Here is a 16,535-nt window from a genome sequence, read left to right as displayed (position 1 = left end):
TGTTCTGTGAGATTAAAGGATATTAAATGCCATAATGCAGACAGTACAAAATAAAAACTTTTGCCACAACTTCAGTTTAAAATTGGTCTCATTGTTCTAGATAGGATAGATAAGTAGATATTTGCTCTTTATATAAACAACAAATACAATTAATTTAGTGATTGCAGTGCACATGGTGAAAATACAAAGTGAATATTTTAAACTATAAAATGTTTGCATGATACATTATAGTATAGCCTGCATGTAACAGCCAATCTGTATTCAAGCCTTTCCATATATATGTTCGATGTTAATTTAAATATCTGAATATGAGTGAATATATAAAAGTATTTTTTTAAAGGGTTAGGGTAATAGAAATAGAAATATAAGCGTTGACATCTGCATGGGAAACAAACAAAACATTCATTTGCAGAAGTTACAGCCCTAAAAAATTGCAATGCCCTTCGATGGGCCTGTCAAAGACATCCAACAAAAACAGAAACAAAACAAAAAATAGAAGAAAAAAGAACAAGGGGGGAAAAAAACAACGTAGAAACGCATTATAAGCATAAAGGGATAATCTTTTAAAAACTGAATGAGTCCAAATGACCTACAATGTGCTCCTGTTGCAATGTTATGCAATGCTAAAAAAGCACCAGGGATCTTGGCTCTTTATTTTTATTTACACTGGAGAAAAACTGAAAACAATGTCTCGTTATCCCTTCCTGTGGTTTGTATCACCGGTGTGTGACCAGCAGGGGTCGCTGTTTTCTCCCGTCTCATTCTCCTGCCTGACTGGCCAAAAAAAAAAAAAAAATGTTGGCGAACCCCCCCCCCGCCTCCTCCCTTCCTCGCCGTGTAGAAAAAATGGCGGACAAGCGCTAAATCCACATCAGAAACAAACACACACGTTACAAAGCAAGGTAAACACCCTCGGATGCACCGAGCCGCGTTTGCTTTTCGGCTCCGGCTCCACGCTTCAGCCCGGGTCGGCACGTGCGCTAACCTCGGCGCGGCCGCTACGCTCCCGCCACGCTAATGCTAATATTTATAATCAGGTCAGCGAGAGCTAGCGAGCCGCCTAGCATGCTAAGGCTAGCATCCCGGGCAAGCGGGCACGTCTGTGTGTAGCCGTGCGTGCTTTAGCATGCTGCATGTGTCGGCGTCGGGGCAGCAACTTCTATCCCGAAGTGCTCTTGTTGGGTTTCGCTTCTGGTGTTGGCGTTTATTCACCCCGGCCTCCCAGAAGAGCACAATTATCGATGCTGTCACGTAAACGAGCATCATGCAGATGTAAGACAGGAGAGGAGGGACGGAGTGAGGAGGAGGAGGAGGAGGGGGGGGGTGCCCCCATGTGTTGGCTTTGTGTTTTGAATGGAGCTCAACAAATCTCAGCGATGTAAACCCGGAGTTTATTTTATTATATTTTTTTTTATTTTTTGTAGCTTTTTTGAATGAGGGGGGGGGGGGGCTCAACTGGAAACAAAGCCTCTCATATAAATGAGACCAGCTGGGGTATTATTTATATGTGTATATATATATATACATATATGTATAATACACACACACACACACATATGTATACATACAAAAAACAGTCGCGGTGGGGGGAAATGTACCCGCTGAGCCTGCTAACGTTTGTCCTCCTGTCACTTCTCCCAGACGGAAAACAAAACAAAAAAAAAAAAACGGAGCGGGTCGCTTTAATTTGGACGCCATCCCCCTCGGCGGAGGAAAAAGGCGCACTTCTATTGAAGAGGAAATCATCCGGAGGGGAGAGACGCTCCTGAACGGTTATGAAGTTTTAAGGTAGGCATCTTTATGTGAGCAGCACCACGTTTTTTGTTTTTTTTTAATGAAACGGGGGTTTCCTCTCTGTCACCGCACTTCCACTCGTTTGTCCTGCGTAGAGTCAATTTATAGTCGGCTTAAATCGAGCTGGATTGTTTTTCTGGTCACATTCAAATGTTTGGTGGGTTAACAGGAGCTGTGCCGCTACTACTAGTGTGTGTGTGTGTGTTTGTTTTTTTCTTTTTGTCCACGCTTAATGTATTAAATGCATTTTGACTTGAGTAGAGTCGGAGTGCAGTAACAGCCGCTTGAGACACTTTGTTTATGTCGCTTTGACCCGCTGACCTGCATGTTGTGTCTGCTCGGAGATGCCGGTGAGCAGTCTGGGTTACTGAGGTCACTGAGGCTCAACCCTCATCAGAAAGTTTGTGGACATTCACCACATTTTTTTTTGTTAGATAACAGCCAATGCTTTGGGAATGTGTTTATTTACCCTTAATGTTACTATAATCAAGTCCTTATTTAAAGTTGTGTGCAACTGTTGGAATAGGACCAGAATTTTGCAGTAAGATGTTGGCTGCAGCTTGACTTTATTTCTCAATAATATATTTGGTAGGTTTTATCATTTCTGTGTGCACATGTTGCCAGCACAGTAACTGTTTTGTCTGGGAACATAAACGCTAAAGCATGAAAAAGTAAATCCACATGTAGTGCATTGATAGTGCATGATCTTGGGCCTCTGTGTTGAACTTGCCCCTACCTGTCTCTCATGATGACCCCCTGCCTGGAATCAGGAGAGAACTCCTGTGTTTGACATAACAAGGGTATTTATCTGGTTTCCCTTTAAAACACGGTAATAGAATTTACATGTGGTATAATCCGGGTTGTTGGGGTCAAAATTGTATGTATATACATAGGTTGAAGTGGAAGAAACCCACAGTGTCTTTGTGCTAAGAACGACCTCTGAAAGATTGTTGGACTTCTTCTTAAAATATGTTCAGTTAATAGCCGTGACTCTGTGTTTTATGGCAGTCCTATTCCATCAGATGTTCAAGCGCTTTGTCATTTCTCAAAACTTCAAGGCGACATAGCTGTGGTGCAATGTTTGGATAGATTAAATTAAAATAAAGTGGTAAAATAGCCACAGTCCACTGCTTTCCTTCCACAAGTATATGAATTCTGCATTGATAACATAGCAACTCCTTTGTGTATCTTTCCTTGTATTTACAGTGGAAGCCACTGCTGCATTGTGAGCTTGGTCAGTATTGCTGGAGCATGAGGAAACCTGTACCACAGAAAGGTGAGAATTCATTTTACTGCGCTTAGCATGATAATTGCATTTTTCCGTATAATTGTAACAAACAAGTATACATGGTAACTTGGTGGGAAAATTAGAAGTACATATTTCAATTTGACTCGGTTCTAAGCAGTCTTTGTTTTTCTACTGCAAAAGCAGATTGGTACACCATCTTGTAATAATCCTGTAATCTCCTACAATTGCCTGGGATGGTATTGCAAGGTATTGACTGATGAGAAAATCACTGGTAGTTGAGAGCTTATTTTGTCTTTGTTGGATGCTCCAGCTATTGAGTGGAAAGATGCCAGAAGGATCAAGCACGCTCGGAGTGGACGGCCCTCCCGGGTGCCCTCGCAGTACCAAGGTAAATAACGTGCTGCAGCCATTGATGTATGATGTAACCATGGGCAATACCAACAGGAAACTTTAGCCAACTGTTGCCCCAATGTTTCATTAATCATCAAGATGTTTGTTGTAAAACTTGATAATAGATCTTTAAGCCCAGTCTCTCCTTTTTGCCCTTTGTTTGGCCTCAATAACAGTACTGCATTAAAACGTGTGTATATATATATGCATCCACATACAGCTTTATGTATTTATTATAAATGTTTTCAACAACTTTTTCTGCAGGGCACTTCAGTTGGGAGAAATACCTGAAAGAAACTGGTACTATTGCAGCACCTGCTTCATGCTTCAAACAGGTGAGCACATTGGTGGGGCTTCGCACAATGTTCACCCATAACTCTTTACCTATTAATCTCCCCACTGCTGTTATTTTGCTGCCATTCCCAAATTAAAATGAGTCTGTCATCACCACCTAGAGCCTCACACCTCCAGTTAATGAGTTCAAAGTGGGGATGAAGCTGGAGGCCCAGGACCCACGAAACACCACGTCCACCTGCATCGCCACCGTGGTGGGCCTGACAGGCTCACGGCTGAGGCTGCGTTTGGATGGGTCTGACAACAAGAATGACTTTTGGCGCCTGGTAGACTCCTCGGAGATTCAGCCCATTGGCAACTGTGAGAAGAATGGAGGCATGCTGCAGCCACCCCTCGGTAGGGTCAGGCATTAGTCATGAAGAAAAAATTTGTGATTTATCAGTGTCCATTCTCCTTTCATTTTTTGTGGCTTTTTTTTCCCCCTCTCTTTTGTCCACTAGATGTCAGTGACTGACAGCACAGACTGTCAATGTATCATGTAATGCCTGTCAAGAACCTTTGATACAGCTTAGAAAGCCACCTACCCAGGACATTTCTGCAATAAATACCCTTTGTGAAAAGACACAGGAGCTTACTCGGATCTCAGTGTTGATAATATTTAGAGCTGTAAACACACCATTCTTTTTATATTCAGCTTGATTATTTTGTTAATAATTGAAATGTGAAGAGTGGTGGAAAAAATGCCGATTAAAAATTCACAGAGCCAAGGATCTCAATTTATTTTTTCCTGAAAAATTTAATGTAATGGTTTAACAGTTATTATACTAGCTACAGTGGCTAGTTTATCAGTTACTAGTTTTTCTGTGTTTTAACTATGCCAACACCGCCATGTTCACTACACAATCTGTAAGTATAATTCTATAACAGCAGCTGTTTTCTTTCTCAGGTTTCCGTCTCAATGCGTCCTCCTGGCCCATGTTTCTTCTGAAAACGCTAAATGGAGCTGAGATGGCACCTTCTCGTATTTTTCACAAGGTACCTGTACAAGGCTCTTGAGCTCATGTCTCATAAAGTACACAACCATGTTTTGATAGTAGTAACTATTGACTCAAAGATAGTTCATAACAAGTAACCGAGAGTCAACTCCTATCATGCCTATTAGATAAAATAACAATCATAGACATTTACCAGATAGTCACACAGACACACCAATTTCCATACATGACCCCCTTTTTTTCCTCTTTCCCCAGCAGGAACCTCCCACCCCAGACCAGAATTCATTTCAGGTGGGCATGAAGCTGGAAGCAGTAGATCGGAAAAATCCCCACTTTATCTGTCCGGCAACGGTGGGTGCACTGCGAGGCGTTGAGGTGCTGGTCACCTTTGATGGCTGGCGCGGAGCCTTTGACTACTACTGCCGCTACGACTCACGGGACATCTTCCCTGTTGGCTGGTGCTCCCTCACTGGAGACAATCTTCAGCCACCCGGCACCAAAGGTATGGACCCAAATGGTTAGCATGAGGTTTTATTAAAAAAAAAAAAGATCTCAAATATTTCCCCCCCCCCCATCTCAGATTCAGCCAGGTCAGAATATTTATAAACATTTTGGGTCTGGACCATGTTCCAACAACAAAATAAACAAACTTGTTCTGTTTCAGTAGTTGCTGGTATTGCACCATCAGACTGTAAGGTTCCTTCCTCCACTGTATTGCAATGTAAGCAAGTTTTCTTGTGCAGGTCAGATAATTAAAAAATTTAGAATAAAAAAAAATGTCAGTCACATCTCTTTCCAAAAACAATGTTGAATACACTGTTATCACTGCAGGGCTATTTCTTCCCTTCACTGGGAAGTGTTTCCTATGAAAATTGTCCGTGAGCTAACTACAGTATCATCAGTCATTGACAGTTAGCCATCCATGCAAAGAAAGATAATCCTAACTATGCCAGCATCCACCTTAATTTACTTTATTTTCTGAACGTGTGATGTTGAATGTGATGCTCTATACATCTGGCCGTCATTCATCAAATCACTTTAAAAGTAATACTTATGATATTGTTTGCCATTGTTGTTATAGTTTTAGTGTGAGTGCTGCCATTCACTAAAGTTAGAATGTTTATTGTTATTTGTTTGTTTTTGAAAATATATTTACAATTATCTTTGTAGTTATCAGCTTTAAGAGAGCGACAGTAAAAGTTTGAACCTTATAACCTTAAATGTAAAATTTATACATGACATGTTGAATGTGTTACATTCCACTGTTAAGATGATACTTTTTACATTTTTTTCACTCTCTGATTTGTTGTATTTGTGCTGATGGAATCCGACACCCATTTGTGTAGCAAATTCTCTAATGAGAAGTCAATGTACATGTTCCTCCTCTACACCCAGGATTTTTCTGGTGAAAGAGGATAGTGTTGAATATTTTGCTGTCTTTTTTTCCTTATATATATATCCATTTTGCCATGAACCCCCCAGAAAGGATTTGGCTCACCAGTTTTTGGTTTGGTTGTTTTGGGGTATTTGGTTGGTTCATTTTGGATTTTAGTTGTGCTGTGTTAACAGTGTGAAGGAAAGTGATTGCATCATCTCCCTGAAGGCAGTTGATGAGGTGATGAGCACAAGGCCTGTTTTCAATTCCTATTAGGAATTTATCTGTAGAGGTTGTGAACAATGTCTGTAAAATTGACCTCTGGTGTCAATTAACATTGCAGATTAAATGTAAATGTTTGTGCTTGTAGTTTTGCTTGCAGTTGTGACACAGTTTGTCAGTGAGAAGTCAGTCTCATACATTCAGTCAGTGAGAAGTACTATATCATACATAGTTTCTTGGTTTTTCCATTTAGCAAATAAGGAGATTTTTTTTTTTTTTTGGTTGCCAGTCACTTCTCTTAAAACCTGAGCTTTAAAAGTTGTTTCCATGCAAACTTTTTCAACACGGGGACCAAGAACTAGAAACTATGCTGGGAACTAGAATTAGCAAACAGTTTTTAACATAAGATAAGAGGTGGATACTGGAGTTATTGCCACAAGGTCAACTTTACCCATCTCTGAACAGTTAGTGAAGGAGTGGAAAAGGAAGGAGTGAAATGGGGAGGCAGGACATGTCTTTGTAGCCTGCTTGTGTTTTATGAAGGCCTGGCACGCACCCAGTTGGCAAAGTCGGGACATGACGTGGTTGAAACGAACCTTGGTGCCCCCTCCACAGGCCTCTCGCTGGCACCCTGGTTAACAGGATCTGATTAGACACTCTGGGGAGAATTAAAACAGAATATAGAAAAGAAGAGAAAGGACATATGCTTTGAAAGGTAGAGTGTTTACATTGTCAACAGATGGTGGGAGGAGAGAAGAAGCAAAGGGAGGAAAAAGACAGAGAGGAGGAGCAAATGCGGAGGAAGAGTGGGAGAGGAACACAGGGCAGGAGTAGAGGGTGAATCTGAGGACAGCTGTTCAGACAACCACACACTTTTGACTTTCCTTTCAGCCGTAGAGGTGAGTAAAGATGAATGAAATTACAGAAATGCAGTCCGAGTGATAGATTAAAAGCACTTGAGAAGATATCTCGCTGTAATATGAAACTGGCAGTGGTGGCTTTGTGAACTCAATGAACTCAGTGCACCCAGAGGAGTGAGGGGAAAAAACAAGGGTTGGCTTGTTGTGCGCCATTTTTACTGTATTTACAAGCAATGCCATTGATCAATCAACATTTAAGGTCACGCTGTGTTAAATCTTTTTAACATACTATTTAGGAATTGTCTGCCCTGCGGACTATTTTGTTTTGTTTTGTTTTTTTTTTCGTAGCTTCACAGTTGCTCCCTATGAAAAGCAGCAATAGCTGGCAGACTGAGCTTTGCATTGATTGGTTTGTCTGCATAACACTGTGTTTAATAAATACAACCCCATGGGCCATGGCTTGTGTTAATAAATCTGGCCTCTCTTTTCGTAAATCTGTCATGTGTTGATCCAGGACAAATACCATTGCATTTCCCTTTGTGTACATTTTAGTGTGTGTGTCTGCAGGTTTGCAGGTGCATGCAAGTCCAGATATCCTGGCTGTGCTCTTTTCTTTTTCCTGCGAGTGTGTTGTGTTTTGTTTAGTTTTGTTAACTTCTTTTTTCTTTTAAACATTCTTGGAAGTTTTGGCAGACATTATATCTTGCGTAGATAACACATCACAGTTGGTTGCTTTTATTTTATTTAAAAGTAGGCCCTCTCTTATGGCTCATGCTTTCTTCCTCTGCGTTACATGTACTGTCTGGAATGCTTCCCATGAAAGAAAGGGGTTGTATTCATTTGAGGGAGTTGGAGAGATAAGTTTGTAATACTGTTTTGCAGCTGTCTGTAACATCCTTTTCTTTTAAGGGATTGGAGGGTATGCCACCAGAATACCCTTTTTGCTTATCTACATCCCTTCTTTTAAAACTGATCATTTTTTATCATTCGCTTCATGTCTGATATTTTCTATCCTTGTTCACCCCGTGCTTTATCTTTATCAACTATTACTGCTTGTGATGGGTTAAAGCCTGTTTGCCTAGTATTTCTAGAGTCATCTGACCACAGAGATGGTTTAGGTTTGTTTGCTTAGATTTTAGGACTTTGGTCTGTAGTGCTTATTGATTACATGATCATGATAAGCATTATAGATGCTCTGCAGGATTGTGTATTCGAGTCTGCTTTGTTTAGTTTTTTTTTTTTTTTTTGAGTTGACAGATTGAGTGTGCACTTTTTTTCACTAAGCTTTCAACCTTTTTCCTTCTATTAAATGAGAAGGAAAATGAGAAAATAACTATTCTACTGATGAAATAGTATTTTACTCCCCATGATTAAATGGGAAAGCTTGAGCTTGACTTCTTAATTTGTCCTTTCTCCCGGCCAGTTTCTTTCACTCAGCTGCCTTTTTCTTGCACATCTGTCCATTTTTGTGCATGCAGTAGTGTTGCCTAAGAGCCTTGGGACATTGACAGACGGGAGTGTGGACAGTCCAGCCATGCACCCCACCCCGACAGTGGGCAGACCTCCAGGCCAGAGGGGACGGAAGCCAGGCCGCAGGAAAACCAAGGTCACAGGCCCCTGGGGCAACAAGGCTTCAGCGTTGGGACCACAGAGCATTCAACCAGGCAAAGACCTGGGGCCCATCAAGATCCCCAAAAAACGAGGCCCCAAGCCTGGCAGTAAGGTGCGCATGAACAGATTTAAAGATTCACTTTGGCTGTTTCTGACTTTTTCATGTATTTAGCACAAGCAAAACATTGTTTACATCTGCCATATAGGGATGGCAGGAATCTGTGGGGGGGGGGGTTCTCCAGAACGTGAGCCTGATGACTTGGTTCCCCTCTTGTCTCTCTTCTGCTCTCGGTTTACAGTTGGGCTGGGCAAAGAGAGCTGGCTGGCTGGAAGATGCCATGGCTGGCCCAGGAAGGCCAGTGCTAGGCCCAGGTCGGACCAGGGGCAGGCTCCCTGCAAACTGGGCACAGAGGATAGCTTTGCAGCAGGCCCAGAATCAGGCAGAAACCATCAAGATCCCAAAGAAAAGAGGGCCCAAGCCTGGTAGCAAGGTAGCTGTACTATAAATGCATATAAGCATATGCATCTTTGCACCACTAACTACTGCATTATAGCATTTGCTACTAAACAAGTGGATGTTCCCTTTTTAAAAAAAAAAAAAACCCCTATTAAATTATCTGTTAGCATCTCAGTAGTCAACGGCATGTGTTATCAAGCACTTCCATTTTTACTTAGACATGTTGACCTATTTAAATAAATTCTATATCAAGTATTGAATCGATGTGTTTCTATGGATGTAGCTCTGCTCTCTCCGCCTCTGGAGGATTTGCTTCAAAATATTATGCAAATGAAACTAAGTTCCATCTTTTAACATTTTCATTGTGTCCTGGGGGGAAAAAACATGACCATTGAGGTTTTCATGTAAGCCAGATTTAGCTGGTTTCCATTTCACAGTGGCTGCACACAGCAAATGTTGGCAGCATCCAGTTTGTGTCCTGGCAAAGCAGGCAGTTGCACTTATCAGGTCTCAATAAAATATTGGAAAGAGATCAATGGAAAAACTTGGCTTGGAGTTGTGAAATTTCTTTTTGATCTTTGTTTCGATTTTCGACGTTACAACTTACATTCACACAATTGCACTTTGTTGTATGAGATGCAATATGAAAATAACAACCAAGTGCAACGCAAATAGTCATATTTGATGCTGTATTTTGAGCCTCCTCTATGAACCGCCTGGCCCTTGTGAATCAGTAAAAGCTGTAAAAAGCCTCAATGCATGTGTTTGAATCTAGAGAAAACCACGCGTGGTACCTAATCCAGTCCCCACATCACCCACCAGCAGCACTCCAGAGCCCGACACCAGCACTGTGCCTCTGGACAATGCCACCATCCCCAACTCTGCACTACAGGCTCCCACAGGTACACGATCTCCATTATTATTAATGGCTTTTCCTGTCTGGGATGTTCAGTATATGTTTTATTCTGTTACTCGTACTGTCATACGCTGTCAAGGGTTTTATGTTGTTTGAACAATGGAGTGTGACACCCACAAATCATAGTGATATACAGTTTCACTTGACACTGGTGTGTAAGCAGAGCAGAAATTCAATGGAGGTCTGTCATAGTCATCATAGTCTCTATGAAATTTGGCAAATTTTGAGTGATACAGAGTTTCTGGCCCTTTGGTTAATCACAAGAAACAAGATTTAATGGATTAAAAATCCCCAACTTGTTCTTCTGTCCTATAGTTTGTGTGTACCTTAACAAGTACGGCAAGGTGGGACCTCATTTGGACCAACGGCGTATTCAGCAGCTCCCGGACCACTTTGGGCCAGGCCGGGCTGCTTCAGTGCTTCAGCAGTGTGTCCAGGCATGCGTGGACTCTGCACACAACCAGGCCACTGTCTTCTCTTGCCTCAAATCTGGCCAAGGCGGAGAAATCATTTCAGGTAGGCATCAAGTAGTTGTTTTTAAAAAGAGAAAACATTTCAACCTGTGTCCCTGACCTTCTGCAGAAAGTCTTATTGTGGTGATACCACATCTTTGTCTAATTATCCTCCATTTGAAGAATGTGGTGCTGTTTTCAGGAACTAGACAGACACCAGCATTTATGTCTGGAATAATGAAAAGAAAAAAGAAAATAGAAATGAGGATCTTGCCTTGTCAAGTATACATTCCATTTTAATTACAATGTAAAGTATGAGGGCCAAAAAAAACTTCTCTAAAGATGTGCTTTTACTCTTCAGCTGTACATGTCAGTGTACAGTCAGTATGATGTTGTATTATCTGTGCAGCCTACTTTGACCAGCAGCAGCACACCCTGACCCTGCCTACAGTCAGTAGTGTCACCTACGTTCTCCGTTTCCTGGAGAAACTTTGCCACAACCTTCACTGCGATCCCCTGTTTGGCAGCCAGCCTGTAGCCAGAGGAGGCCTGCATTACAACAGTCACACATACTCGACAGGTGAGCTCTATGTGTTATTTATACAGTACCAGTCAAAAGTTCGACACACTTTTCAATTCATTTGAATAGGAAATTCTGTCTGTATATGCACATTTTCATCATATTCAATGTTTGGTGACTGCAAGTTCCAAATATCATTTATATGTTCAACTTGACCTCAGTTCACTTTTCAGCTTGCACCAGGAACTTTTATTTCCATAGAGCAAGATATGCCAGACATGTGCAGATAATGGCACACTGACAGGAATGTACATTTTTGGAGAAATAGAACAGAAAATATTGAAATTTGAACAAATGCCTGCATGCTCCTGTTTAGCATAAGATGCCCAACTGCCTCAGCAGTTTGAAAATTTAAACAAATTATATAAGGTGTTGTTGATGTAACTGTATTATTTTTGTCTAACTCTATAAACTTCTGTTCTTTCCTTTAAATGTGCTGCATTTAGAGAGGAGAAGTTTTGGTGACAGCCTGGCGACAGGCCCAGGCCGAGGCACCAAGAGGTTCCTACAGAACTACGACAGTCCCATTCCCCAGAAACTGGCCAAAATCCCAAGGCACTCCACCGATGGTATTTTACTTTTTTAATCTTAGTCACTTTATCAAACTATATGGGTCTGATGTGCTATTAGCTTTTGAATTCTTGGTTGTCAGACGAGTATCGTGTATGACATATTTATGTTGAAGTGTGTCCCTGATATTGCCAAACTAATATTAAGTGTTCTTTACCTAGAAAGATTATAATAAACACAAACTAGAAAGACAATTCAGTCAAAGGACGTCACTGACTAAGCAATCCTTCTGCTGACAAGTATATTATTTACTTGTAATAATCAGTGGCTCTTAACTCTAGTGTTGCACTTTATTTTATAGAGTCGTTTTACTCTCTGAAGAAACTGGTCTGAGTTGTCCAGTAAAGCCGTGTATAATCATATAAAAGTCGTAGTAAAACAGAGGAAGCTCTTGGCTCAGGAGTGAGTGCGATTAAGTTTGGGGGCAGGAGGTTAATCATTTAATCATCTTTCAATTTCCTTAGATTTTAATTATGTTAATGGAATATTTGAAGAGATTTGTGATAAAGGGCAATATCCCCTTAAATGGCCTTCTACTTTTATAGATAGCCAGAACACGCTCGATAAGCTGGTTGCGCTCTCTTAAAGAATAAATGAATTGTTCCCAGGTGAGTCCTTCATGGAGAACAGCATTGCCACATCAGAGCATTTAAAGAAGAGCCCTCTCTCTCCAAACACTACAGGACTGACACCTGGACTGAGGTCTCCCTCTAAGCTGTTACATCACAACAACTTTACAGGTAGGAAAGGATGCTGATAAGGGAAGCGATGGCCTTTTCTACATTTGTACATTTCAGGGTTGCAATGTTACAATATCATTATGGTCCGAAGGGGCGATGACCAAAACTGCCTTGCATTTAAGAATGGGGTGAAAAGGGTTTTATAACACTCAAAAAGAATTTACCCTGGTAGGTCATCACAGTGGCTACCATGTTATCTTTCATTACGAAGGGGTAAACGGCAAAAATACAGCTTTATAAACTACCCTGCCGGAAATTTACACTTGCGCATATTCAAATCGCCAATGCAGCAGTTTTCTGGATGACAACCCTGCATGTGTTTTTTTGCTGAACCCCTCTGCATGGATTCCTGAGCCGCAACACCAGAAGGCACCACTCAAATGAATAAGGGAGTTGCCTTTTTTTTCCTCTTCTTCTTTTTCACACAATGCTTTTGACTCTGATTTTAACATCACCTTAGAATGAGAAGAACCACTTTGAATGAACTGTAAGTAGGCTTTAACCAATACAGTTTTAAAGAATGGTGATAGTTAAACATTTTATCAGAACCTGTAAAGACATCCTCTTTGCTACAAACTTTATATCTTTGCAAGATTAATAATTTTCAAAAATGTGTTTATTTGCTTAAGTCATGTATTTTAACAAGTTTATTTAAATGACATACAGTGGGTAGATTGGTGGATATTGGACTACCAACTGTTGATTTATTATATTTATATAATAAATATTTATATAATATATTTGGTGTCTTTGCATGAATGCGCTCACGTTTGTTTTAGTATTAACGATCAGTGCTGTTATAAAATTAGCCGTCCATTGGGACACTCCCAGACATAGGGAGATAAAGCAATGTGCTTCATGTCAATCTCACAGTTGAGCTAAAGAGGAATGATAATTTGAGCTTAAGTTGTTTTAGATCAAGTAGATAAAGCAAGTTTTAAAAGTTAATCTTTTCAGATAAGCTAAAGACTAACCCAAGATGTAGGAAAGCTCCAACAGTGTTATTTGATAGATATATATTTTTTTCCTCTTTCTTTTTCTGAATGATAGTTTGGTATTGCAAGCTCAAGTGTGGTAGTGTGTGGTCAGTGAATGTTGTAAAAAGGGCCGCCGAACATTCAAAGAGTTGACTGACCCAGTGATTGACCGTGTTGTATGAATCTGAGTATCCCCTTTTCTTTTCTCAGGCTCAGGCAGTTTCCGAGAGAGTCCAAGGCCGAGTGGCCAGGACCCCAACCTGTGGACAGTGGAAGATGTCATGCAGTATATCAGAGATATTGACCCAGTGCTGGCTCCACATGCTGACCTTTTCAGAAAACATGTACGTATTCACTCACATTAAAGAAGACATTAAACTCAGACGTTTTAGGCAACATTAAAGTTTAGTTTTTCTTTTAATATCTACGCGACTTTGATTTGTTGGAAAGTGCATAAAACATTGCCCTCACTACTGTCTGCTACAGGAGATCGATGGCAAAGCACTCCTGTTGCTGCGTAGCGACATGATGATGAAATATATGGGCTTGAAGCTTGGTCCTGCCCTTAAACTCACCTTTCACATCGACAAGCTCAAGCGGCCTTAAGGAGGTCGGCTGACCAGCAGCAGCCTTCCAAAAGGACTAAACTCCAAGCCCACCTCCCTGTTCTAGGATCAGTATATAATGCACTGCATATTGGACATATACTGACCATTAACATGTAGCAGCTTCCGTCACACCACCATATCTGGAATTAAAAACGCCTGTCCTGACCTCATCCAATGAGGAATGTCTATTCTGTGTAGCACAATCCAGCCTTGAGGCAGCATGGGATACGTAGGATCACCCATTTGTCTGTCATCTGTATTGCATTTCAGTATAACTTGAAGAGTCAAATGTGGCCATTTTAACTGTAAAAGGCTTTTTTTGGGCCTGCTTTTATTATGTTACATTTATCCTGTACATTTCATATTTTGTACTTCATGAATATATGGACTTTTATGGTATTTTTGACTTTTTTTAACTGATTGTGTTGGATATGCTAAAAGAAAGAAAACCCTAAAAGGAAGAAAATAAATCACTACATTCATCCCAATAGTTGGGAGGGCTTCTGATTAACGTCTCTGTTTGAGGCATAATTTTGCAACTACGACATTAAGAATTATGGGGAGAAAAAAATAATGTTTTATGAAAGGAAATCTTTATTCTGAAAATACTGCCATGAGGAAATCTGTTTCTTTTGTCTTACTCTGGATGTTGTTTACAATGCTTTGTCTTGTCTTTGTTATTTGTACTTTTTTAATTTTTTATACTATATTATTAGAGTTCCTACATGGAGAGCCCTATCATACTTAACATTGTTCAATAAATATATGATAATTCAACTGTTTTTTTTATTATTATTTATTTATTTAGTTTTGGCGGGAGTTCTAAGTATTATTTTTTCTGTCTTCTGATGACAGTAAGTGGCAGAGAGGCTGACAGAAGTAGAGAGAGAGGGGCGAACGACATGCAGCATAGATCCGCAGACATAGCAGTACCTTGGTGTGTAAGCTAACCATCCGTGCAGCCACACAGTCAACAGTTGGTTTACTTTAGCTCTGCTACATGCCCTCCTGCGGTCACACTTACAGATCCTTTAATTCCCTTTGATTTTCCTGACCTTTTCATAGTAAAGTACGTCTTGTAGAAAAAGGTTTGACAGATTACAAGATATTATGTGTGTGTGTATGTGTATATACATATATATATATATATATATATATATATATATATACTTTATACTTCTGAGTTCTGAGAAAATGTACATTCATATATATTAATTACTCATATTCTTCATACCTCTGTTTTGAACTCTTCTGAGGGTTTCTCAGTTTACAGATGGTGACCAACAGAGAGCAGCACAGCTCTGTTAATCTTTCTGCTGACTCTTCTCCTTGCTGTTCCTGCTTGGGACTCACTTCCATTCACTGCCATAGGTGGCCATATCTCCATCTGTCAGACTCAGCATGTTAATCCTGGTGATATTTTTACACCACTTGATGTTGATTTCTCACAGTTGTTATTTTGCTTCACTGTCAACATTTCGGCAATTTTGTATTATTTTGCTGAATCTCCATTATTTAGGGACCCTCTATGATTATGTGCGTCTCATGTTATTTCTGGTAAATATTGATGCCATGGGTTCCGACTGTATGCGAGTGGGCTATTAGGTGAAAAATGACTAGTCTGCTGAAGCAACTCAGCCCAAGGCAGAAAAGTCTAACCACATCCTCGTAGAACAGGAAAACATATAGTGTAGTGCTAAAAACAGTGGCCAAACCCATTGATTCTAATTGACATGGATGACTCTGAATGTGCATGTGTCTTTGTGAGCATGACGCATACACACAATCTGTCCTGTGTTTGTGTGTTATGTTCAGGCACATGTGACACACTCGGAGCTCATGGCAAAGTGTCTGCAAGAAAGCGGCCCTATTTATAGAAATACGTTTATATTGCGTTTGTGAAGGTTGTGAGGTGAGTTTTAATACTTGAGTGAGATTTTTAGGACGGCAAGCAGAGGCTTTTGCTTATTCAGGTGAACATCCAACATCACTTGGAGGATTCTGTGAAAACACTATCAGGACAGATTTAAATTTTTGCTATGACAAATAATGCAGTGGTATTAGAAAGTTAGGGAAATAATACCCTTGATATTTACCAACACTTGTATGCAAAGCCCCTGAGTCATCCACTGTCTTTACCCCAACAGTCATATAGCATATAAAGCAGCAAAACAGTTTCAGTATGTATGAAAGGAAGTTTTGCGGGCTTACCGATCAGTCGAAACTGTGAGGAAGGAAAGAAGAAGAAGAAAAAAAAAAAAACATCTTCAGCCTGTGCCTCAGGTATTATAGCATGCCATATAGCATGCCAGTGTGCAGAAGCAGCCCGGTGCAATGCGTTCTGTAGCCATGTGTGGACAGTCGAAAGAGTCACCAAAGTAAGGTGCCCTGACCACCACCTCCTCTCCAGCTGATCCCAGAATTCCCAGAATGCCCCTGTCCTGC

General features: G+C 40.6%; 1 protein-coding gene across 1 annotated transcript; it reads left to right on the top strand.

Moving 5' to 3' along the window:
* The first annotated feature begins 861 nt into the window (after positions 1-861).
* On the top strand, positions 862-14,859 carry LOC115044881 (polycomb protein SCMH1). Its single transcript, XM_029504184.1, has 17 exons — positions 862-902; positions 1,642-1,788; positions 3,001-3,070; positions 3,354-3,431; positions 3,698-3,768; positions 3,889-4,123; positions 4,674-4,762; positions 4,978-5,224; positions 8,658-8,902; positions 9,090-9,281; positions 10,023-10,149; positions 10,479-10,679; positions 11,025-11,195; positions 11,642-11,764; positions 12,374-12,505; positions 13,693-13,826; positions 13,969-14,859. The coding sequence occupies exons 3-17, from the start codon at positions 3,046-3,048 to the stop codon at positions 14,086-14,088; spliced, it is 2,190 nt and encodes a 729-aa protein (XP_029360044.1). The 5' UTR covers positions 862-902; positions 1,642-1,788; positions 3,001-3,045; the 3' UTR covers positions 14,089-14,859.
* The last annotated feature ends 1,676 nt before the right edge of the window (positions 14,860-16,535 follow it).

This window comes from Echeneis naucrates, chromosome 6, assembly GCF_900963305.1.
Source record: "Echeneis naucrates chromosome 6, fEcheNa1.1, whole genome shotgun sequence".
Taxonomy (NCBI): Eukaryota; Metazoa; Chordata; class Actinopteri; order Carangiformes; family Echeneidae; genus Echeneis; species Echeneis naucrates.
The sequence above is the reverse complement of the archived record's forward strand: the minus strand, read 5'-3'. Positions and strand labels throughout refer to the sequence as shown.

Excerpts from the sequence above, each read along its gene's own strand:
- LOC115044881 (XM_029504184.1), top strand. The coding sequence starts at position 3,046 with ATGAGGAAACCTGTACCACAGAAAG. Across the intron at positions 10,680-11,024 it reads AGGCGGAGAAATCATTTCAG|CCTACTTTGACCAGCAGCAG; the intron begins GTAGGCATCAAG and ends TTATCTGTGCAG. Across the intron at positions 11,765-12,373 it reads CCCAAGGCACTCCACCGATG|GTGAGTCCTTCATGGAGAAC; the intron begins GTATTTTACTTT and ends AATTGTTCCCAG.